The sequence below is a fragment of the Cydia splendana genome, chromosome 6 (genome assembly GCF_910591565.1).
Source record: "Cydia splendana chromosome 6, ilCydSple1.2, whole genome shotgun sequence".
Classification (NCBI taxonomy): domain Eukaryota; kingdom Metazoa; phylum Arthropoda; class Insecta; order Lepidoptera; family Tortricidae; genus Cydia; species Cydia splendana.
In genome coordinates, this window is record NC_085965.1 from 22,661,123 (window position 1) to 22,687,820 (window position 26,698).

The 26,698-nt window shown below is 39.7% G+C and overlaps 1 protein-coding gene across 1 annotated transcript in view; it reads right to left on the reverse strand.

The window, feature by feature from the left end:
- The window catches only part of LOC134791627 (uncharacterized), an 85,491-nt gene that overhangs the window by 17,778 nt on the left and 41,015 nt on the right, over positions 1-26,698 (reverse strand). Inside the window, exons 3-17 of the mRNA XM_063762675.1 lie at positions 15,158-15,295; positions 14,478-14,680; positions 13,886-14,021; positions 13,206-13,298; positions 12,715-12,930; positions 12,229-12,329; positions 11,599-11,767; positions 9,794-9,957; positions 4,884-5,083; positions 4,103-4,266; positions 3,352-3,489; positions 2,210-2,409; positions 1,222-1,354; positions 874-969; positions 112-333 (exon numbers count right to left, since the gene is read on the reverse strand). Of these exons, the coding sequence (XP_063618745.1) occupies positions 112-333; positions 874-969; positions 1,222-1,354; positions 2,210-2,409; positions 3,352-3,489; positions 4,103-4,266; positions 4,884-5,083; positions 9,794-9,957; positions 11,599-11,767; positions 12,229-12,329; positions 12,715-12,930; positions 13,206-13,298; positions 13,886-14,021; positions 14,478-14,680; positions 15,158-15,295 (2,373 nt within the window). The remainder of the gene's footprint in view (positions 1-111; positions 334-873; positions 970-1,221; positions 1,355-2,209; positions 2,410-3,351; positions 3,490-4,102; positions 4,267-4,883; positions 5,084-9,793; positions 9,958-11,598; positions 11,768-12,228; positions 12,330-12,714; positions 12,931-13,205; positions 13,299-13,885; positions 14,022-14,477; positions 14,681-15,157; positions 15,296-26,698) is intronic.

Below are 26,698 nucleotides of genomic sequence, written 5' to 3' on the forward strand. Positions count from 1 at the left end.
TATATCTAATTTCTAATGCTCTCCTTTCTCCCATTATTAATAACTAGACATGTGTACATTGATAACTTAGGTAGGTGGTAGGTACTTCACATATTGACGAACATTAATTACCTGAAACCACCATATCCAAATACGTCATCTCTTGCACAGACGTGTAGTTAAACTTCCCGCCATTTCTCTTCTCATTCTCCATAATCTCCTGCACCAGCTTATCTTGGACCTCTGGGTTGAGAGCCAGCTCATAGACAAGGAAGGTCATGGCTTGGGCAACGCCTTCGAAGCCAGCCACGAAGAAGATGACTGCTTGAGCTATCAGGTCATCATCAGTCCAGACTGGAACGAAAATACTGATGGTGATTTGCATAAGATATATTATATTAGGATTATGTCCTCAGCGAGATAATTCCAGTATTCAAACAAAATATTATTTTAAATTGGCAAGTTTAGTCTATAGGCTAAGTTTATCTGACTTGCCAAGATGACAATCGTCATCCAAACGAAAAGCGAAAATGTCTCGGGAACCGTGCGCGTTGGAGGGTCTGCCATCTCGTGGCCTGAATTGGAAACATATGTACACATGTACATTACCAAACCATGTGCTACCATCTACCGGTCTCGTAGGTACGTTTCCTTGTGCATAGTAGGTTCTGCTATCTTGTGGGCTACATCGGAAGCATATACGTCACATTTACGCTTCGCGCCAAAAATCTGACGGCTCCTATGCTGCCCCCTATAGTTCATGCAAGCCCCCTATATAATGATTTGATTGGCGTTTCCTGTCAACGATTGTTATCTATGCTATATAAATAAATAAATAAATACTTAGAGCTATTTTTAAATCTCATTGGTACGTTATAATATATGTACAACTACCAGTTTTCGTGGTTGCCGCCTTTCCGACGTTAGACTCTTCTACGGTCGCAAACCCAGCGTCACTGGCTGTGTTATCCTCCTCATGTTTAAGATTTCCTGTAATAGAAACAGCATTATTAAATTCCGCTACGCAAAAAATATCTGGAAAGCTATCGCTTTTTAGCGATAAGACCGCCTACTGTCTGGCTGTCTGCCTCTATGTTTAAACAATTGTTTCTTTTTTGAAGTATGCAACAAAAAGTATTATAGTCTAATCTAGTTATCCATTTAAACCCAATTAGTGCAGTTCCGTTAATTGTTCCAACTTCAAAAAATCTACTTAATTATTCGTTTATGTTCTTAGCTTACCTTTCTTAACCTCCATGAGGTGGAGGATATCCGGCCGTATGATGTTGTGTGTTTCACGCTCTCTCATCGTCTGTGTCACCAGCTGCCTAAAGAAGTTCTGGGTCGACGCCGTGAAGATTCTCATTTTCAAGTACTATTAAAATTAAAAAAAAACATGAATCGATTTTAATAATGCCTAGAGTCTACATAGATAATTACTTAAAGCGCCGTCTACTTTCTGGGTCCTCTCAGAGATAATAAAACTATCAAAATTTACAAACAAGCGTCTAGAGCTCCATCAAATCATTTTGTCATTGACCGAGACCCCTAATTGCTGATAAGTTTAACTGACTATTAATGTCAAGTGCATTGTACCAGTGTACAGTAAGCTGGAGAGATAACTGACCCCCCTGCATATATCAGTTCAGTTATCCCTGCAGTTTACTGTACAGTCGCCATCAGATATATCGGAGCGGTCAAGGCGCTCACAAATATCTGAACACGCCTCTATTGTCAGGGCGTTAGAGTGCGTGTTAAGATATTGTGAACACCTTGGCTGCTCCGATATATCTGATGGCAACTGTACCTATATGCAGATCTGCAGGTGGGTCAAACACATTTTAGAAAAAGTTACTTCTGTGGACAATATAATAAAAGTTAAGGACTCTGGTACATATCCTGTTTTTCTTATTTGAGTCTCAAGTACTGAAAAAAGTCTATTTCCCGCTTACACTCTATCATTTGGATTAAAAAGCAAGACAAAATATAACGGTAATAATACTTAAACGAATTGATATGAAATATTTAAATACCTATTAATAATCTAGGCAAACCAAGAAGATGGCCGGAGACTATAATTGGGGCATTATCGATGAGAAGGGACCTTATTGTCGATGGCGTTTACGCCGCACAGCGTCGCGCGGCATTGTATTTATATCGGAGCATCGATAATAATGGCGTAAACGCCATCGATAATAAGGTACCTTTTCATAGAAAACGTCATATATACCTTCATAATTGTAGGGATACACTGAAACCCCATGAACTTGAGCATCTGAACGAAGGTTAACTGCGCAGCCACCTTCCCCATCTTGTAGAATTCTGGCTCATTGTTCTGCGAGTCCACCTTGAGCCCGAAGGCGCAAGACGCGATGACGTCGTTGGCGTAGCGGTTGCATACGTCTTTAAAGTCAACGTCGGCGTAGTTTTCTGTGGATATACTATATTAATCAAATGTGGAGTCAAGTATAAAAATATGGGTGCATACAACATACTCCAAAAGATGTCCCATGGTTCTGAATTCGCTGACATAAGAGCTATGGGACATATTTTTGAGTATGATGAGTGCACACATATTTTTACACTTGACTGTACCAATCAAAACACATTATAGTCGCACCAATAAAAGTCTGCAGCGGATTTGATAGCCCACGCAGTGTAAGTGTTATTTATACGTCATAATTTCATAGAAGTTTGACGTTTAAAATGACACTTGCACTGCGTGGGCTATCAAAATCGCTGCAGACTTTTTACGGTCTAACTCTAGCTCGTTAAGTATTTGCAAGTCCTTGAGTTGGCCATAACTCAGACGCAGCAAAGTGTACTTATGGTAAAATCGCAACGCAAATACAACACTTCGCAGCTTTAGTGCTACAGAGTTGCTGGTGCAGCGTTGTAACAGCGATAAATGGGTGATTACTGATTTTGCTTCCTTGATATAATGTTAAATTCCTGCTTTTCTGTCACCATTGGAACGTTCAACTTCGTCACACATTTTGTCAAGATTGACAATGACATTCCCGTTCATTTTTGTTTGAGGGCGCCTTCAGTACATGCAGGAGTGTCGAGCTACGCCCGTATCTGTTAGCCTGAAGCGCGTGCAGCGCGCCCTGTAATTCGGGCTACGCACGATTCTTTTAGTATGAGGGCGCCCGCCACTGGAGCGCTCACAGCGCACTTCATACATCATAAAGTCATTGCTTTTCAGCAATGCTTCCTCTACCACAATAACCTTTCCTTTAAATCAAGTTCTGATAGTGTCAATCCTTATTTGTAAAACCAGATAAGTATTACGCGCAGCAACATTGTATCTAATGCGCCATTATACGTCGAGTACCTATACGTACTTATTAAAATGTATTTTATACTTACTTCCAGACTCCTGTATTTCTCTCTTCAGTCTTATGGTCATATTTTCCCCAGCCTCTTCCATGAAAGGCACCATTAGCTTTATCTTGGAACTGGTGAAGGCAGGGCTTAAAGTAGACCGCATGTCTTTCCATTCCTGACCTAATTGAAATTTTAAATGAATGTTTAATCAAACTTATATTTGTATATAGACCAGAGAGCAGTTTTGAGTAGATACAGGATACTAAGTATTGGAGGTTGGGGGTCTAAAATTTTTGACTAAGTCATTGTGGAAAAGCGTGTTCATCTTTCTTTCCTAATAGATAAATTTGAAGAACAATTTCGTTGATTTCACCAGCAATGAATCATTTATATACCACCACGGTTACACTTATATTTATGGTAATAATAAGTAAATTTACGGAAAACAATCGGTTTGCAACAAGCATATACCTACAGACTTTACATATACGTCGAGTTAGGAGTTACAATGACTCAGAACGACAAATAAATGTATACGCAGATACATAGTCTATTAAAGGCCATATTAGTGCGTCAATGGTTAAAAAAGTGTAGTAAAATGTAGGTACCTAGTACCTACTTTGCTCCAAAAGCTGCTGCTATATTATAAATAATGTTGTTTTATTTAAATAATACATTTATATTGATTATTATGCCGATTTAATCTGCTGAAAGACCTACCTAATGGGAAGCAAGGTATATATGTATATTTTACCATAACGTTAATTAAATATTGTTGTTTCAAACTGCTTACCTTTCAGAGCAAACAGGTTCCTTCCGAAGAGAGGGTCGATAGTTTTGTCAACAACCACGGCGTGGTCGAGGAAGTGCTCGAAATCTTTCACTGTTATCCGCTTAACCAGCTCGAGGTCTCGGAGAAACACCATCGGCCTTACGAACTCCACGTGGCCCACGAATCTACAAAAAAAGGTAAAAAGAATTGCTTTTATCTCTGACTGTACTTTTCTTTCAGCAGGCAACTAATACAAATTTCAGTTTTGATAGAAGCTTTTATCGCTGACTGTATTTTTCATACAGGAAACTTAATACTCGTTGAGGCAATTTATTCTAACAGATATGAATACAAATAGGTTAGGTTGTTATATCACAGAGTTCCCAAGTCCACTACATGATCAGTTCGATGATAAACTATGGGTCCTTGGTCGTCCGACACCAAAAATTTATTAAAAACGTGTCGGAACGTCTGATAGGTGTGTCGGGAGATGACAGAGCGGGCTCCTTCTTTGCGCATAGGTTGGGTCTGGCGGTGCAAAGAGGTAACGCCGCCAGCATTCTTCATTCTATGAAGGAAGCAGGGTATTCGGGGGAGGTTTTTTTATATTTAGTTGTATTTTAGTTTTAGTCCCTTAGGTTTTAAGGTTTAGTTTTAAATTATTAATTTTATCTTCCTTCCTTTTTGTTTGTGTGTTTTATGTGTTTTTCATTAATAAACGTGGCTCGATGGTAACATAATAATTATTGCATTAATTGTCACCCAACTTACTTAGGTAACTATGTAATTTGATATTACTAACCTCTCTCCAGGGAAGCTATCATAAATTCTCTTAGCGTTCTCAACTAAATGCTCCCTACGAAAGAACACTCTCGCCATGTCTCCCAACAGGGGTACGGGGGGTAAATGCTTGACGCCATATTTGTTGAACCTGGAGTAAGACTGGCGGCAGTAGAGCAGCACTGCTGCTATGAAAGCCACCAACCAGATAAGGAATATCATCTGGAATAAAGAAATGTGACGTTTTCAACCAAAAAGTACCACATTGTCGGTTATCGATAAGGTTGATTTCAAATTGAACATGGAAATAGCGCCTCGTTGACAACCGACAATAAGTACCCTTTTGGTTGAGAATGGCACATTTTATTAACAAAACTTCCGACACAGACATATTATACTACATTACGATACAAGTGCGAAAAGTAGGTGCAACGAGTAGCGATAAATTAAAACACGACCGAAGTGTTTTAAATCGACACGAGTTGCGAATTACCTATTCGCACATGTATCGTACAACGGTTTACAGTAGGGGACCTTAGGGGACCATTGGGCAGTCAGGAGGCCCGGGCACTCCCTTGTAAATCAGGACGGGACGATTTAGAAGGGGGTGCTCGACCCTCCCGACTGCCCAATGGTCCCCTACATCCCCTGCATATCACCCCTTAAATATTGGACATAGTCATATTAGACATGAATTGTGCTAATTACATATCGCACTAAAGCGGTAAATTAGCACCATTGATTGTACTGTAAAATTTTCGCTGTCTTTCCATTCCATACCTCGGGACTATGGTTTTCCGGACTTTTAGGAGGCGTGCGTATTGGGTTGAACCTGACAGCGCAAACGCTCTATTTTAACACAAATTCATGTAAAGATGAATATCATATGATTAAATTAGTTTGTTTACATAGCAACACAACGCCGCAGACCGGTAGACTACGTCGGAAATAGATGCCTCAACGTCACTGTCCAAGGCCCTAGATCACGCGGCCGCGGTAGGCTTAAGAAGCGCTGGCTGGACGTCGTGACAGCGGACATGGAAGAGAACAATCTCACACCTGAGGATGCCGAAGACCGGGCAAAGTGGAGAAGATTGAGCAGGAAAGCGAATCCTGGCGCTAGGCCGGGAAAACGTTGGGTTGAAGAAGAAGACATAGTAACACAAATGAACGTACCCCGTAATTTAGTAGATTAGCCACTCAACGGATATGGTCACTTATTTTCGTCAGTCAGATAGAAGGTCAATTTAACCGTTTTGGTTTCGCACAATATATAAATAACTTTAATATGAGAACACAGCATCAAAAACAGCCGGTCACTTGCTTCGCCGGTCGACTATTGCATGATATTATCATTAATTGGTCATAAGTGGGCGTCAAGTGGCGCCGCAGAATAGATTAATAGTTATTAACAAAGGAATCAAGATGTAAGAACCTCGATGCCGGACAAAAACAAGCCTTAAGAGCAAGCAAGCAGCAAGGTCGGTCGAATTTTACCTTCCCGTACAAACAGAGTTTCAAGTTTCATTCTCATTTTAAAACTACGTGTTGGAGTGTAATGACTAATGAAATTTTGGATATACAATGACATGAGGTATATCGAGGTAGTCCTGTAATTAGTTTATATAGCTCCAGTTTATAAAACGAACGAAATAGAGCAAAAACCAATTTTGTATGAAAAACTTAAATGCGTTGTATTTTTTTTAGGTATAGTATCTGAAGCTACATAAACTAATTACAGAACTAGATATACCTTAATACCCTATTGTAAGTACAAAGTTTCAGGGCAATCTAGCTAGTCGTTTTAAAATGAGCGTAAATACGTTTGTATGGAGAACCGAGCTTGATGACTCTTAAAGCCGCCAGTACAGACCCGCCGCCATACAAACGTAGTTACAATCTCATTTTATAACGACTTGCTAAAATAATATGTACTTTGACATGAACATTGAAGTAACGTATATCTCGGTTTAAAGATCTTTATTTTCTCAAAAGAAAAACCAACAATTCACTTACTTGAGAAAAGAAAACAACATAATTTAGCCATGATACTTAATCTATGCTTAATCTAAGCTAGTGAGCGTACCTAAACATTAATGCAATCACAAAACCATAAAAGTTACAATTTGCCGGTAGGATTATAAAAGCATACATATCTATGACTGTAATTAGTTTTCATTGCAAGAAATTGTAAATGCCCATTTCGAACTTTAAGATACGTCAATTAATAGATCCAGAAACGATATCCGGATTAGTTGTGTCAGTGTCAAAAGTTGTTTCTGTTTGAAGAAACGTCACATTTGACACTGACATATCTAATCCATATCGTTTCTAGATCTATTAACTGACGTATATTAAAGTTCGAATTGAGCCGTAATACTAATAAAATAGAGCGAGTAGAAGAATTACATACAACATTTATAAGAATCGCTATTCATTTGTGTCTTTAATTCACTGAAGGCTCCTCGTTTGCATAATATGACTTACCCCTCGTTGCGTAAGGGTTGTATTCCATCTGTCCAATACCTTGGTCCAATGTCATTGCGTCTCACTCTCTCATTAAGTAAAATGTGAGGCAAAATACACATTGGACAAAGAAGTTGGACCCTAATGTACTAAAGTTGGATCTAAGTTGTCTATTTAGAATAGCCTTAACGAATTATCACGTAGCAGGTTTTCCTCATCTGCATACACAGAAGGCATTATTGTGGTAATTTGCTTAGCTATATCCTGTCGGTGATGTGGTCTGTTGTTTATCTTTACTTGAATTGCTGTATGCATTGTATTGTTTACTGTTACTATATTCTCTCTCTTTCTAGCTATCTATCCCACAAGGTGGTGGGGTCAGTTCTGCTTATAAAATATACAATAGCTTGAGCCCGGAAATCAAGGAGGCAACTTCTTATGAGTTGTTTGTCCATAATCTACAAAAATGCTTGATTGATAAGGCCGTTTATAGTAATAATGAATTTTATGGGTATTAATTAATTTAATTTATTTTGTCATTATTATTATTTTGTGATTCTGAGTAGAAATAACACAAAAGTGGCAAAAAAGATCACAATATATAAAAATGGCAAAAAATAAAAGAAACGCTCATTATCGTGTAGTTGCTTTTTATTTTTAAATTCTTTAATTAATTGACGTGTGTAAATGTACAGTTTTAGGTTTAATTTTATTAGTTTTAGGTGTGTGTGTGTGATTTTATTTTTATGTTTTTGACATGTACGTTTTTACTGTATTAAACGCTCTGAATCTGAATCTGAAATCTGAATCTTAACCTTCTCTACTTGGTTTACTGCACTGAAGTGTGCAATAAAGAGAATTAGTATTGTATTGTAATATAATTATTTGTTTTTATCTAAATATTTAAGTTTTATGTTAACTAGTACAAGCATTTGAACAGCTGTGGACCGTTTCTCAAAAGCTTGTAACTTGTAATACAAGCGGATGTCACTTTTTGACAGCTTTTGTTAGAAAGGGACTTCTACTTGTATTACAAGTTACAAGCTTTTGAGAAACGGGCCCCTGCTCCAAAAACTAACCAATTCTTAAATGTGTCAATTCGGATATGTCAGTGTCAAACAAGTGTCAAAATTGACATTTCTTCAAACAAAAACGTCACTTTTGACACTTTTTTGACACTGACATATCCAATCCATATCGTTTCAATATCTAGTATTTGACGTGTCTCATTGTTCGAATACGGCTGTTATTCATAAGATTCATGACATACACGTCTATCGAATCTTACAACTCGTTGATAATTGATTGTCTTTATTCGTCATTTTGACATTTCTATTTGTTAGAGAGAGATAAAACTTAACAGAGGTTTGAATGTAAAAGGGCCAGTGAAGGAATATTAAGGGGCCTACTGATTAACAGTCCGCCGGACGGTATCGGCCTGTCAGTTGTTCGGAACTGACAAAATTTTGTTCTAATTGACAGGCCGATACCGTCCGGCGGACTGTTAATCAGTGGGCCCCTTAAGAGGTTGCTAACAGCTAGAAATAGGGCGGGACCAGGCGGGACCGAGAGATAACAAAATAAGATAAATACATTAATTCAACATTTATTTGTTGGTAAAAAAAACAAATAATATAAAATCCTAGCGTAGTCGGTAGTGACCCTGCCTACGAAGCAGGAGGTCCCGAGTCTTTATCACAAACATTTGTTCCTAAGTTATGGATAATTTCTATGTAGGTTCTATGTAGGTATAGAATTTTTAAACTCAAAATCCCATACAAAATGACACTTAACGCAAACGAGTACGTCACGTCACGGATATGGTGGGAAAAGCTCTTGAGTAGTTGACGGATCTCTTCTAGGGGGTAACTGCACAAAAGATCCCTATGGGTCGAAGTGTATCCGCAAGGGCCCCCGAAAACAATAAGATAATAAGACGTCACGTCACGCTATGGAATGAAAGTTACACTAGAGGAACAGTAATACTTATATTGAAATATATCTTGTTTAAGTAAAAGAAACCAAGGCCTCTTTAGGGGCCAACAGATTACTAGTTCGCCGGACGATATCAGCCTGTCAGTTGTTTGGAGCTGTCAAATTTTGCTTCTAACTGACAGGCCGATATCGTCCGGCGGACTGGTAATCTGTGGACCCCTTCAGGGCCAGTTGCACCAACCACAGTTAACAGGCTGATCAACGTTACGCAGGAGAGATCTATGAAACTTCACATACAATAAAATTTAGCGAACGCTTTAACGGTGACAGACGGTTTGGTGCAACCGACCGTAAGATACGTCAAATAATAGATCTAGAAACGATATGGATTAGATGTGTCAGTGTCAAAAGTGACGTTTCAGTTTGAAGAAACTTCACAATTGACACTGACATATCTAATCCATATAGTTTCTTGACGTATCTTAAAGTTCGAATCGGGCATTAGTCAATTCTCTAAAGACTAAACGTTTATTTCCTAAGTTTCATCCGCAGGTAGTCTCCCCCTACTAGCCTCAGCCTGACGGTCTCTTTAGAGAGATTTGCAGGGATGGTTGTTTTCTCGCAAGGTGACAGTTCCACGTGCAGCAGGATTTGGTAGATCATCACTTTCACCTCGCATAAGGCGAATCGGGAGCCTGAAACATCAAAGTAAATAAAATAAATAAAAATATTGGGGACATCTTACAAGGATCAACCTAGCCCCAAACTAAGCAAAACTTGTACTATGGGTGCTAGGCGACGATATACATACAATAGATAAATACAAACTTATATACATAGAAAACACCCATGACTCAAGAACAAATATTAGTGTTCATCACACAAATAAATGCCCTTACTGGGATTCGAACCCATGACCATCGGCTTCGCAGGCAGGGTCACTACCCACTAGCCCAGACCGGTCGTCAAAAGTAAGTGTTCAAATAATGAATAGAATCAGGCGTTACTTTGCGGAAATCCATATGAATTAAAACCAAGATATTACTTTGCTAATCCGTGAAAAGATAACCAAAAGAACCATCCCCGGGAACGGAAATTCCGTTGCCGGGCGTCAGACCGTCAACATCTCCTGAGGATGCCTCGTAGAGAGGCGAAGCACGTGTCGAGTAGGTATCGTTCTTTTGGTTATCTTTTCGCGGATTAGCAAAGTAATACCTATATAGTTTTTAATCAAAGTGTTTCTTATACACAGAAAGCATTTTTATTTTACAGTCGAATTATTAGTTTTAGGTTTCAGAACGGAACTCATATATGATCACTCGTGCGTCTGTCTGTATCATGGTCGCATTTTTATCACCTGTCATGCCATGCGTCACTTTCGCACTTATTTGTTAGAACGTGACAGGCATGGTGACAAATGATAAAGAGCCGTCCATATTAGCCCTACTGGACCAATTAATTTACGCCGCAATTAACACGCCGAAACGTCTGCGAACGATGCTATTAAGCATATAATAAATTTATAAGAGGAAACATTACTATCTTGGTTGAGACTTGAAATCACGGCCTCTGGATTGGATTCCCCATCTGGATTCTGGATTCACGGCCCAATAGTAATTTTTCCATTTTTAAATTTGGACCAATTAACTTGAAATTTGGTACACGTATTTATAAGTCTGTGACCTAAAGACGGACATGTAACGTCAACAAATTAATTTTATACATATCTATATGACTTTAGGGAGGTAAATTAGAAAATTAAACTGTATTGTGTTATATATCAAATGATAGGGCTCATTGCGAGAATTTTAAATATTTTTTTTATACTTTTAGGATAAACAAGTTATTCAAGAAAGTAGGGAAATATTACCATTCCCCCCCCCCCCCCCCCCCCCCCCTTTACCTCCGAAACGACTACGAAATTAAAAAAAATATATAGAAAATAATTCTTTACCTAAAATGTCAGGGAAAATATTAAAAATGTACAGTCAAGGGTGAGTCGAATTTTAGAACAAAAATGCGGTTAGGTTGTTTTAGGGACATAGGCGGAATAGTTTACGTGAAACGTGGTATAGGCAGCTATTGCGAAGGCCGAAAATCGAGAGAATCCCGAAGAGGCGTGCCTACCCACGCCCAAGGCTGAAGGTTGAGGTGCGGGAGGTTAGTGTTAGTGCTCAGACAAATAACAATAGTACAAGTATCTGAATTGGATGACCGAAGGCCGAGCCCCGCATAGAGCCGAAAGCCCGGAGCGACCGATCTGTGCATGCTTCCTGGAAATTCCACAAAAAAAACTATAGCATATAAAATCGGCCGACATAGGTATATTGTCTTACCAATGCAGTTTCGTGGTCCTACTCCAAAAGGCATGTACGTCGTAGGGTTGATTTTGTGTTTGTTTTCTTCGGAGAATCGCTCTGGATCAAACTTCATGGGGTTCGGGAAGTATTGAGGGTCGTGGTGGAATGCCGTTATGGGGATCGTGAGACTTTCGCCGGCCTTTATCTGAAGGTTAGAGGTGTTGTTAATATATTAAAAATGCAAAACCCATTATGAGAGAAAATTAGGTAGGTAAATAAAGCATATTGAGTAGAAAGAGTAGGTAGTACCTACTGCTTGTATGTACATATATAGTAATGAAATGTTGCGTTTATGTATATAGTTGTCATACCATTTATATTTCAATAAAATGGAAGTCGAATAGTACCATTTTCTTTTTTCTTTTTGAAAGTTGAAAAAGCAACTTAATTGTTGAGACTTCAGAGCCTTGTATTTTTTTATAATCTCAATATATCTTTTTAAATTCCATTTTGTATCCATTTAGCTAAACTTTGTTATAATATTCAACATACTGTTGTGTCAATTACCCAATTAAAAAAAATCTTATTTCAAAATTCATTATTTTATGGAATGGCATGCGTGCTAATGAAATGATTATGATTGACAACTAATTCTAAGAAACATACTATGTAATCGGTTGTTGCTTCGTCGTTAGGTCTGCCCAGATTGTAATCCTTGATGCAAAGTCTGTCAGTCATTGCTGCTGGTGGCCAGCGCCGTAATGTTTCTAGAAAACACAGTAAGCATAAAAGTAGTAAGTAGAAAATAGAAAAGTGATGTTAAAAATTGAAAGCACAGCTCGAGGTGCAATGTCAGTTGATTGACAATAATCACTACACCTTATAAAACAGACTCCCCCGCCGCTGTTTGTGAGTTTGTATGTTTGCGATAAATTCACAAACTACTGAACTAATTTTCATGCAGTTTTCACCAATCAACAGAATGATTCTTGAGGAAGGTTTAGGTGTATAATTTGTTAGTCCGTGCGAAGTCGGGGCGGGTCGCTAGTTATTGTTATATTATAAATTATTTTTGTATTAAACAGAAACGATATCACAATGCTAAAAAATACCGGAAAAGTGGGAAACTAATTGTCTCTCGAGAGATCTTACCCGAAACCACCATATCCAGGTAAGTCATCTTCTGTATAGCCCCATAATCGAACTTGCCACTCTTCTCCTGCTCCCTGATCTCCTTAGCCAGTTTCTCCTGGATCTCAGGGTTGAGGGCCAGCTCGTACATGAGGAAGCTCATGACTGTGGAGACGGTCTCGAAGCCGGCGAGGAAGAAGATGAATGCTTGAGCGGTCAGATCTGCGTCTGTCCAGTCTGATGGATAAGAAATCAATTCAATGTTCAAATTCAAATTCGAAATATAATTATTAAAAAAAATACAGAACTTTAAATAAAAGCAGTCAGTGATCCCCACACTAGCCTCAGCTCAGCTCAGCTCAGCCTACATCGTGGGAATCTTAGAGAAATACTTAATACTGATGTTGCGGCTATTATTTTAACAGCAGCAACCGTATCAAAAAGCGAGTTTTGTAAATTTCTGATGGCTGAACGCACTGCACCTTAACAATGCAATACAAATGAGAGTCTACCTCGATGCACAGATTTCTTCCCAACATCAGATTCTTCAACAGTCGCAAATCCGGCGTCAGCATCTTTCCCAGAATCTTCGTGAGTCAGTTTACCTGCAGACGAAAACAAACTAAAGTCATCATCTTTATCTTCTCCCTCGCGGGTCCGCTTGACAACTAATCCCAAGAATTGACGTAGGCACTAGTTTTTACGAAAGGGACTGCCATAAGTGCCATATGACCTTTCAACCCAGACGGGAAATTAGGCCTTATTAGGATTAGTCCGATTTCCTCACGATGTTTTCCTTCACCGAAAAGCGACAGGTAAATATCAATTGATATTAAGTACATAAATTCCGAAAAACTCATTGGTACAGTCGAGGACATAAATATGTATACATTTTTTCACCTTATTTCAATGGGTTAAGGTGAAGAAATGTATACATTTATTGATATCCTCGACTGTACATACGAGCCGGGGTTTGAACCCGCGACCTCCGGATTGAAAGTCGCACGCTCTTACCGCTAGGCCACCAGCGCTTTAGATACGAAAACAAACTAAAGTGTTAGGTTAGGACAAAAACAATGGATATCTAATTCTCACATCATATTGACTGAATTCCTTGGTGTAAGAGATAGGACGAAATTTATAAGCATAGCCTGGTATTTCGGGAGCAAATCCAGTGAACGCTAGGGCTTACCCTTCTTGGCTTCCATGAGGAGATGGATCATGTCCGGGCGCACGATGCCGTGTTGCTCGCGTTCCTTCATCGTGTCCAACACCAGATGGGTGAAGAAACCTCTAGTGCTGTCCGAGAGAACGTTAATACCGAATTTCTACAAAACAAAGAAATTTGCCATTTAATTGAAAGCAATTAGAATAGAAGCACAAGTTGTATTGATCATAATTGGAGAAAAAAAAGTCACAATGGTTTTGCTTCCATTCCGTTGTCATTTTTCATAGACTTGATGAAGGTAAAGGAATGGAAGGATCGAAAAATGTTTAGAAATTTTAAGTTAAATCATGTAAGAGCCCTATTTTCATGTAGGTACCTATTCAAACACTGGAATGAACTTCTTTACTCTTTAAAATCAATCAAAGTCTTTTAGTTGAGGGCAGATCAAAGTCAAACGTGACGGACTATCATGACCGAACTTTGTGATCGATTTGCGCGGCGGCTGCAGGAAAGGCGAGAAACTACCCTCGATTTCGGCATTATTGATAATTCCGGAAAATTTGTTATTGAAATTACTCTATCCTTATCCTATCTTGAATTTATCCTTTTTGCGAACCTTCATAATACTCGGGATCGCTGAGTAACCAAAGAATATGAGTCTCTGCTTGTAAGTGTAGTTAGTAGCCACGGCGCCCATCTTGTAGAATTCGTTGTCGGGCTCGGAGTGTGAGTCGACTCGCAGTCCAAACGCACAGGACGCTATTACGTCGTTGGCGCATCGCGTTGCGAGGGCCCGGACATCCACGTCGATGTGACCATCTAGAAATTTTGAGCCGTGGGTTAGGGGAAAATTTACTTAGTGAGGGATACAGTTCGTCAATAGTAGCAACGCGGTCGCGTGGTCGCGTTTTTATCGCCTGTCGTGTCATGCCATGCGCCACTTTCGCACTTATATAACTTACTTGTTAGATCGTGACAGGCTTGGTGACAGACGATAAAGAGGCGACCGTGATATAAAATGAAATGAAATATTTATTGTGTGTTGAGTTTAGGTTATATGATGTTTGCAGTTCTTGTAGCTTATAATCTAATCCTCCAAACCCTACCATGTTGGTATACACAGTTGCACACATTAGGCACATAGACTTCTAAATTAAAATTATTGATGTACACATATTAGGCACAAAGACTTCTAAATAAGTTATTGCCACAGTCATCTGGACCGTTTTTCGAAGTCAATAATTTACCTACTGAGGGATTCGTGTATATTCCGTCGCTGCTTTCAAACAAACTTACGTCTGCTCTCTTTAAGTTGCTTCTTCAAAGACGCCACCATCTGGTCTGCTACCTCCACGATTAACGGCAACATGTTCCTTATCTTGGCGCTGGTGAACGCCGGACTCATCATTGACCGCATGTCCTTCCATTCTTGACCTGAAAGTGGATTTGGTATGCTATGAAACATATAAATTAACTAAGTACCTACACCTACATGCATGAATTTTTAACTCCCGACGCAAAAGGAGGGGTGTTATGGGTCTGTCTGTGGCATGGTAGCTCTGCAACGGATGGACCGAATTCGATGCGGTATTTTTTACGTGAAGGTGTTAGTAAAGTCAGTTCAGGGCTTAGGACTGCTTCTCTTCGTCCACAATCCTATTTCGTCACCTTTTTAAATCGTTCACAATGCCATGTCGTCAGCATACAATTCTTAAATCGTGACCTTCCTAATTCGTCCACATTATTATTTAGACTAGAGTTTGAGATTGTCTACATTCCTATTTTGACCTCACTACTAGCTCGTCAACATATAAAGTGTGTTCATCCTTACTTGTCCTATCATGTAAACAAACACTTCTCAAAGATATTATCGCATTTTTCTCTGGAATTACTCAATAATCGTCACTTAAAATGTTGTTGCATACTTAAAGAAACTCATAAAGTATTGAAATCAATCATATAACCACTGAAAACTGTAATTTCTGATAAGATTTAGATCATCAATAATCGCAGTAACGAACGGATCTCCTCAAAAAACATCTGACATTACGATGTCTAGATTTTCTATGGATTTAACTTTTGTTTGTTTACATGGTAAGACTTAAGGATACACTTTACAAATGTGGATATTAGGACAATATAGGAAAGTGACGAATGTTGACGAATCAGAACAGTCGACCATATGACGATAATGACAAGTTAAGGTGACGAAATAGGATTGTGGACGAAGCGGTCCTGACCCAAGTAAAGTTGTAAGTGAAATAAAAACTAATACCTTTCAATGCAAACAAGGTCCTTCCAAAGATTGGATCGACTTCATTGGCAGATAAACTGTGATCCAGGAAGTGCTCGAAATCCTTAACGCCAACCTTTTTCAGCAGTTCCAGGTCTTTGATAATCACTGTGGCCTTGGAAAACTCGTATCTACCCACAAATCTGCAATAGCCAATGAAATAAACTTGGTACCAGTAACGTAGTAATGTATAAGGTATTTTTCGATTCTCTTGCTCTCTTATTAGAATCAGTTGATAATCGGCCATAGCACAGTCACTTTTTTATCGCCTGTCACCATGCCTGTCACGTTCTAACAAGTAAATGTAAGTGCGAAAGTGACGGGCATAGTGACATGCGATAAAAATGGAATTATGCTGGCACCATGGTTTGTTTTGAGGATCAAATGTCTTGTTGTGCTTTACTATGTTTGAATAAAATGTAAAGATAATTATAGAAGTTTTAAAAACTCAAAACTTTGAATCATTGAGGTCTTGTATTTTTCAACATTTCCATTTTTGTCTTTAATTTAATGTGACAAATTGCTCATTTTCTATCTATTTAACTAGATTTTGTTATTATATTCAACATGTGTCATCGTCCCTACGTAGTATAGGTACTAACCTTTCTTTCGGATTCTCACTATACAATTCTCCAAAGAACTGCGCCAAATGCTTCTTTTTGAACACAAGGGGCGCCATGTTGCCCAGGAGTGGGACCGGCGGCTTATGTTTGACCCCATAACGACTAAACCGAGAGTAGATCTGTCGGATGTATAGGTATACTGCTGCTGCGAATGCGGCGAGCCATATGAAGAGTATCATCGTCTGGGGAATAACAATCAAGCAATTTATATTTTATTATAATAAAAACTAGTTATGTTAGTGGAGTTAGACCAAGATAAGTCTGCAGCGATATCTGATATCGTACAGCCTTGTTATTTAGCAAAAAGGCAATTTTTTACAACTGATTATGAAACTTGTAGCTTGAAATAAATTCATTTTTTTTAATGTAGCCAAACTTATTTAACTTACTACCTTGTCATAGGGTGACTGCTATAGTTATTGGCCATTCCTTACAAATCAGAAAGAAACAAGCCGATTGAAACCTTATTATTAAGAGTGGCCAAACTGGCCAATTACTATACATATATACCCAATAATTATAGCAGTGAGCCTAATAACGATGTAGATATGAACTCACATTTATAGACGGGTCTAACGCGAATGTTATTCAATTACCTTGATTTACCGACGTTTCGACACAGGTTTCACTGGTCGTGGTCGCGGTTGACTGATGTCCCTGCAAAATGTCAAAACAGAGATTTGTGCAACTACCCGACGAAAGTGTATGAAGAAGTTTGGGGTAGACATCACATTTTCAAACCACCCACTACACATAATGTTAATTATTGTCAATAGTCCGACACGCAACACAATATCCACGCACCCGTCCGAAGATAGATCCTTTGGCTTTAACTTTTGTATCACTGGTTCCCAAGTTGGCGATAAATTCCTGGGGTGTTTCTTGATTTCAATTGCAACAGGAATTTTAACAGGGAGGATGGTTTCAACTTATCGCCAAGTTGAGAACCAGTGATACAAAAGTTAAAGCCAAAGGATCTATCTTCGGACGGGTGCGTGGATATTGTGTGTTGCGTGTCGGACTACTGACAATAATTAATATTATGTGTAGTGGGTGGTTTGAAAATGTGATGTCTACCCCAAACTTCTCCATACACTTTTGGTCGGGTAGTTGCACAAATCTCTGTTTTGACATTTTGCTGGGACATCAGTCAACCGCGACCACGACCAGTGAAACCTGTGTCGAAACGTCGGTAAATCAAGGTAATTGAATAAAATTCGCGTTAGACCCGTCTATAAATAAATGTGAGTTAATTTGTGTTCAAAACGCGAAAGTTTAAAATATTATAACGATGTAGATACCTAAACAAACTGTCATAGGTATCAATATTTATTTAAGTACACATTTATTCACTATTTTAGTTAGATTGAGTCCATCTAATCTACGACTTAATAAATAAGTATTTTCATAGATATTTGACATTAATGTTGGCATTGACACACTTCAACGCCGGGCAGAGTTAGCTCGATCCGCCTTTAATCTTATTGATGTGATAAATTGATAAAAAAATTGTGACATTAATAAGTAATGATAAACGTCGTGGAGGCTTTGGTCACTTTTTCTTAGTATATGACATTTATTTCAGTCAATGATAAACGTGTCAATAAGTAAGTCATTTAAAGACTTCAGACCATATTCTGTTTGGCCCTGGGATAGTGTCACTCCAAGCAGCAATAATGTACATAATAATATAGCGATTATGTACGTACCTATGAAATAGGGAATAATACACAAAACTCTGCGTATATAGGGCGCTGCTAGCACTAACGAGGGTCTACCGCGAATCACAAAAATCTAAGTTTTCGAAATAACTCTTGCATATTCGAGCGTTAGAGAGAGGCAGATAACGAAATTTTGATTGTTGCCTTTCGCGGTATACTCTCTGTCAACAAGCCGCTTTGATGTATCAAAGTCATAGTTAAAACTTGTCAAAAATCTGTTTTTAGGCATAGTATGTTCTAAAGTTAATGTATGGTTTACAATATGTGCTAGTTCTGCAATCTGGCGGCAGTAATTTTATTAATTATTAATACACAGTACAGAGCTTAAATCTAGACAGATCCCTACAAAACTGTATTATTTACAGTTTATCTGCAGGTAAGAGTCTCTACATAGTCTACATATATATGTGTATATTTTTTAAGTACCAACGTATATTACAATTATTATTTAATCTTAACACTTAAGTGACACCTTCGCGTGTGCAATTGTCACATAAGTGTTTGCAGTAGGTAGTCTCTAATTCTCAATGCGCTTCTGAATTTTTTCTTATTTGGTTCATGCCGAATATTCTCGGATATACTATTAATACCCCTGTATATAGTCAAATAAAATGTCAGTAAATATTGGTAAATATTTTGTTGTGTTGTACCTATTAATAATATATTTTCGTGCTGCAATCTGCAATGCAGCATCTTTAACAACCGATCTTTTTTGGCATCGTTTATATTTGCGACATATTTTCTTCTTGTTTGAATAGGTTGAATTTGATAACTTTCAAAGAGTCAAAGAGTCTCCTTTCCAGCAAAATAATATGTCGCTTAACTTCAAACTCGGGTAAATTCATTCGACACTCACAGCAAATATCCTCAGCTTATATCAGCTTTACCTTTTCTTAATACTAAACTCGCGAGTTTGAAGTTAAGCGACTCAAATTGTGTCGCTTAACTTTAAACTCGGGTAAATCCATTGGAGCCTCTCAGCAAATATCTACCCTATTTACGTTTTCTTAATACCAAAATCGAATAATCTGACGGATGGATTTACCCGAGTTTGAAGTTAAGTGACTCAATTAGTAGGTATCTTTGTACCAAATGCCAAAATAAATAAATTCTTGTCAGGGTATATAAAACAAACTCACCGGTGCTGACGAAATCAAATGGTTTAGATATATATGGTTCTAACACTGCAAAAATCGATAATAATTATATTATTACTGACGCTCTCACTCGTTCACAGATAAGCTAAGCTAAAGCACTTAAATTAATACAATTGCTAGCCTAACGCTCGTCGGAGTTGAAGGCTAGAAGAGAACTGATATTAAATCGTACGCACATTATACAATTTATACATGTAGATAAGATGTTTGGACAACCATCATTACACGCAACTCTACGGGTAAGAAGGTAACTATATACTTAGGTAGATCGATAGATAGATTAGATAGATAAATGAGAAGCTTATCAAAACCTGATTTGTCACCGTGATGTCAAACTGAGATAATCTGTTCGGAAAGAGAAGAGTTGTGGAATGTATTGGGCCCCATACATTCCACGACTCTTCTCTTTTCGCACAGACTCTAAATGGAAAAACTTTTATTTCAAATTACATTGATACAAAGGCAGGAAGGAATTCTTGGGATTAGTCGCCAAGCGGACCCCAGGCTCCCATGAGCCGTGGCAAAATGCCGGAACGACGCCAGGAAGATGATGATGATTGATACAAAGGAAATTTAATGCTGTTAATTAAAAGGAATATTGCAGACTAATACCATTTTATAATGATTCGGAATAACTACCAATACAAATTAAAATAAACTTAGATTTTTTGCGATTTAAAAATTTACAAATCGTGTTATGCTTGGACATTTTGGACAAAACCTTTTATGCACGAACGTTATAAGGACAAATTCGTAACCCCAGAGGTTTGACGTAAGAAAGTTTACGTCAAACCATAGTCTAATAAAACATGGTCTTCTCTTCCCAGAGTGACACAAGCCTACGTCACAATAACATTGCCACTTTATATAGCGCTATCGCATATTATCATATAGCGCTGTCGTATGATGACGTAGGCTTGTGTCAGTCACGTGACCACGAAAAGACGGGAAGAGAGTACCAGGCGGAGTATATTATTATACCATGCATCAAACCAAACAAAAAGTGTTTTTCTACTCGTCGACTATAATTCTTGAATTAAGATTTCTTATACCAAACTGCAATTGGGTATTTTTAATGGGCCCAACTCAACTATAATATTCATTTCGATACAGTTTAGTCAACTAGAATGTAATTAACCAATCACAGCTCGCCGCGATCAAGAGGACGAAACAAAACCATCATCATCATCATCATCTCAGCCATAAGACGTCCACTGCTGAACATAGGCCTCCCCCTTGGACCTCCATACGTGCCGGTTGGAAGCGACCCGCATCCAGCGTCTTCCGGCGACCTTAACAAGATCGTCTGTCCATCTTGTGGGTGAACGTCCTACGCTGCGCTTGCTAGTCCGTGGTCTCCACTCGAGCACTTTTCGACCCCATCGGCCATCTTCTCTGCGTACAATGTGGCCTGCCCATTGCCACTTCAGCTTGCTAATCCGGTGGGCTATGTCGGTGACTTTAGTTCGTCTACGGATCTCCTCATTTCTGATTCGATCACGTAGAGAAACTCCGAGCATAGCCCTCTCCATAGCTCGTTGAGCGACTTTGAGTTTTGAGATGAGGCCGATAGTGAAAGACCACGTTTCGGAGCCGTAAGTCATCACTGGTAACACACATTGATTAAAGACTTTCGTCTTGAGGCACTGAGGTATGTCGGACGAAAAGACATTACGTAGTTTCCCGAACGCTGCCCAACCGAGTTGGATTCGGCGGTTGACCTCTTTCTCGAAGTTGGACCTACCTAATTGGACTACTTGTCCTAGGTAGATGTACGAGTCAACAACTTCGAGTACCGAGTTCCCAACAGAGACTGGGATGGGCACAACATTGGCATTTGACATAAGTTTCGTCTTGTCCATGTTCATTTTCAAGCCCACCCGTTGTGAAACTCGGTTGAGGTCATCGAGCATCATGCTGAGTTCCTCCATCGACTTTGCCATGACTACGATATCGTCGGCAAACCGAAGGTGAGTGATGTATTCGCCGTTGATGTTGATGCCAAGTCCTTCCCATTCCAGGAGCTTGAAGGCGTCTTCCATTACGGCAGTAAACAGTTTCGGAGAGATAACGTCTCCCTGCCTTACGCCTCTTCGCAATGGAATCGCCCTCGTGCTCTGCTCCTGTACTCGGACCGACATGGTGGCGTTACTATACAAACACTTCAACACTTCGATGTACCGATAGTCAATATGGCATCGCTGAAGAGACTCAAGCACCGCCCATGTTTCCACCGAATCGAAGGCTTTCTCATAGTCCACAAACGCTAAGCATAATGGCAAGTTATACTCTTCGGTCTTCTGTATAACTTGCCGCAGCGTATGGATGTGGTCTATGGTACTATAGCCTTTTCGGAAACCGGCTTGTTCGGGAGGCTGGAAGTCATCAAGTCTGTGTTCGAGACGGTTCGTGATGACCCTTGAAAACAGCTTATAGACATGGCTCAGAAGCGTGATGGGTCTGTAGTTCTTCAATAGGTTGTTATCACCTTTTTTGAAGAACAGCACCACCTCGCCTCTATTCCATGTTTCAGGCGTTATGCCCTCGGACAAGACGGAATTAAACAGCTTCTGGAGGACTTTAAGTACCGGTGTTCCACCCGCTCTCAGAAGCTCTGAAGTGATTCCGTCTTTGCCCGGCGCCTTGTTGTTCTTTAAAGCTGCTTCAGGGCCATCCTAATCTCGTACAAACTGATGTCCGGGATATCTTCGGTATAATGTCGGGACAGCTTGGCTGTTGGATCTCCTACCAAGCTGTCAACGGGCTTTGCGATCGAAGTGTATAACTGTCCATAGAACCTCTCGATCTCACGTAAAACCTCCGCTTTGCTCGACGCTATGCTGCCATCTTCCCGTTTCAGCTTTGTCAGCTGGCTTTGCCCAATATACTTGTCCTTTGCGAACACTTTGGAGCCTTGGTTTCGCCCAATAGTCTCTTTAATACGGTTAGTATTAAAGAGACGCAGATCATGTCGCAAGGACTTAGATAGGGTGCGTATCATAATGAATACGAACTTTTGGTATAATTTCAGTTTACAAACGTTCAAAACGTATACTAATCTTATGTATAATGCACTAAATCTATATTTTCAATTAGTATAACATAATAATAATATAACATACAATATACATACCGCTGTTTGGTATAACATAAAAATAAACTAATTACATTTAATATAACATTTTAATAACAAAACTTCCGTGAGACACAGACATATTAAATATATTAAAAACAACAACGCAAGCTCCTGATGACACTCCTCGATACGGAGTGAAACATGTCGAGCGTTTTTCGACTTAAAATACGTGAGTGACCCGTTTTTAATATATTTAATAATATAACATTCATTATGCATATAAATTAAAATAATGAATAACATCTCATATAAGTATCTGAACAAAACATCAGTAAAATTATTTGGATAGCTCAGTATTTCATAGGTCATCGACTAATTACTGTCAGAAATGTAGGTTAGGTTAGGACTGTGACTCCCCAGAAAAATAAAACTGCTACCAGAAAAGTAGGTTAGGTTAGGTTAGAACTGTGACTCCCCAGAAAAAAGAAACCGCTACCAGAAAAGTAGGTTAGGTTAAGTTAGAATTGTGACCCCTCAGAGAAAGAAACTGCTACCAGAAAAGTAGGTTAGGTTAGAACTGTGACTCCCCAGAAAAAAAAATTGCTACCAGAAAAGTAGGTTAGGTTAGAACTGTGACTCCCCAGAAAAAGAAACCGCTACCAGAAAAGTAGGTTAAGTTAGGTTAGAACTGTGACTCCCCAGAAAAAGAAACTGCTACCTGAAAAGTACGTTAGGTTAGGTTAGAACTGTGACTCCCCAGAAAAAGAAACTGCTACCAGAAAAGTAGGTTAAGTTAGGTTAGATCTGTGACCCCTCAGAGAAAGAAACTACTACCAGAAAAGTAGGTTAGGTTAGGTTAGAACTGTTACTCCACAGAAAAAGAAACTACTACCATAAAAATAGGTTAGGTTAGGTTAGAACTGTGACCCCCCACAGAAAAAAACGCTACCAGAAAAGTAGGTTAGGTTAGGTTAGAACTGTGACCCCTCAGAGAAAGAAACTGCTACCAGAAAAGTATTAGGTTAGGTTAGAACTGTTACCCCCCAGAAAAGTAAAAGGTTAGGTTTATTGCGTGGTATTTTTTTTGTATATTATATTATTTCAACGTTATACCTTTTTTATACTTATCATAAACGATATTATATGTAAAGTTACATTATAAAATTATAGAATTCATTGTTATACGTATCGCACGTTACACTTATTGCACGTTATGCCATTCAAAAGTATACTAATTGAATGTATATATTCTGAGCAATATATTATAGGTTTGTATACGTTCTATTACTTACCCCTTAGATATACGTCTATTGAGCTGCCTATATGACTCCGCGTCATCGGGAGACTGCAACTGTAGCGAGCATCGTTCAGCCATGAGGTTTAAGGTTTGCTCGGTCAATTTCTGAGGTCTATCTTTACGGCGGGGTCTAAAAAACTTAGACCCTACTGTGTGGACAGTTTCCACTAGCCCGTCGTTGATTTCGTCCACTGAAGCCAAGTTCTCTAGGCAAGCAAAGCGGTTAGAGAGCTCGAGTTGAAAGCTTTCGGGGTTTTGAACATGGGCTCGAGTAGGTCGGAGCGTAGACTTCATCAGGCTGGACCTTTCAAGTTTAATATTGATATTCAGTGTGCCTCTTACGATTCGGTGATCACTACCGGTCTTTACCCTGTTGATCACAGAGACATCACTGAATATCCGTTTCTTGTCGGTCATGATGAAGTCTATCTCGTGTCTCGTGGAACCGTCAGGACTCATTCAGGTCCATTTCCTGTGAGGCGGCTTCTGGAAGAAAGAGTTCATCATGAAGAGTTCCTCTCTCTCCAGAAAGTCGGCCAGCCTCTGACCCCTAGGGTTCCGTTGCCCATACCCAAATTGCCCCACTCTCAACTCATCCCCGCTTCTCTTGCCCAACTTTGCGTTGAAGTCCCCCATAACAACAGTAAAGTAGGTTTTAGAAGTATGTATGGGCCCTACTTACGTCCTCATACATAGCTTCTACTTCATCATCGGAGTGTGACGAGGTCGGTGCGTATACCTGAATGACCTTCAGCGAATATCTTTTGGATATTCTGAGTATTAGGTATACCACCCTGCTCGACACACTGTCGATGGTTATTATGTTGTTTACGAGGGACTTGTGAACGAGAAACCCGACACCACCTTGGGACCGTTGGTCGCCCTCCCGGTGGTAGAGCAAGTTACCAGACTTCAGGGTTGTCGTGTCCTCCCCCTCTCTACGGACTTCACATAACCCTACAATGTCCCAGTGTAACCTGCTCAGTTCCTCTTCCAGCTCGCAGATCTTTTCGTCAGTCCTCATAGTGCGTATGTTGTGTATTACCAGGGCCAGTCGTCGTCGGGGCGGGTAGCCGGATCTTTGCTGGAGATTCTTAGCACCCCTGACCCCGCTAATGCCCTGACCGCTACCATAGCCAGAGCACCGGGGGTCGCCGGAACCTCGGGGCCGTGGTTTTATTGTGCTCATCATGATGGGGGGGTGAATGCCATAATCGCCACGCTTAGCAGGCGGGTTGGCGATCGCAGTCGAGTACACCGAATTTGAGGGACGCTGCTGCCCGTCCACCGGTGGTCTTGGACGTAGTTTAAGGACATACCCGGGTCAAAAAAATCAAACAAAACCATAGCTCAAATTAATTATTTATTTTAGGTTGTATAGTAGAAACAATTGGTTCATAAGTCAGAAACACGCATGTGACACCCTTAATTAAATTAAATTAAATTAAATTAAATATTCCTTTATTTCAGACCTGTGGCCCATAAAAGTTGTTAGTAACAATGCCTTAGTCTATGTTAGTATACAAAAAAGTAAAAACTAATAACAATTAAAATAACAACTAAATAAATTAATATCTATATTTTACACAAGCCCCAGCATTGTTTGCCTCCATTTGTTATAAATGGGGCAGTCAAACCTATTCGCAAACAGTCCCAGGATGCTGTTGCTGCTGCTTCGAACGCGACTGAGCAAGGAGGCCACTTTCTTGCGGATGATGGCGTGGAACCCGTCCGTGTGCGCCTCCGCGAACATACCAGATGCGCTACAGAACCGGGGCAGCTTCATCAGCATCCTGAAAATGTTGTTGTATTGGATGCGCAGAACATTGGCAGCCTTACGGGTGTATGTCACCCACAGACTGCTCGCGTAAAAAGATTGGCAATATGCCTTAAAAAGTGCCACTTTAACCGGCTTAGAGCATCGAGCAAATCTGCGAACAATCATGTTACCCCTGACTGCCAATGCTCTGCGCTCCCTTTCAAGGTCACTGTCATCTTTCAAGTCTTCGGTGACTACATGACCTAAATATTTAAATTTAGTCACCACCTGAAGTGCGCTGCCGTTCAACTTAATGGGCGGAACATTCATCGGCTTTATTTTACCGCTCTTAAAAACAAGCACTTCACTCTCATCACAGTTATATTTGAGCCCGTGTTCCGTCGCATAGGCTTCACAAATAGCGACGAGTTCTCGGATTGACCTCACCGACGGCCCCAACAACACCATATCATCGGCATAGCTGATATTGTTAACACACGTATTGTCTATGTGACAGCCTGTATGAGTGTTGCTGAGCTCGCCTATGAGGTCATTGATATATAGGTTGAAAAGCAGAGGAGACGTAAGTCCCCCCTGCCTCACACCACATTCCATGCCATACGAGTGTGACAAAGCCGAGCCCCACCTCACCTGATTCTTTTGATGACCGTACCAGTACCTCAGGATAGATATACATTCAGCCGGTACACCCGCGCCCTCCAGTTTGTCCCAAAGCTGGCTATATAATACGGTATCAAAAGCCTTTGACAAATCTAGAAAGCACGCGTATACCGGTGAGTTCCTCTCTGTGTAATAATTGACTGTCCCCTTGAGACACAAAATTGCTGATTCTGTAGACAACCCAGCCCGGAACCCGAACTGGGCATCATGCAGTTTTATGTGCCGCAAAA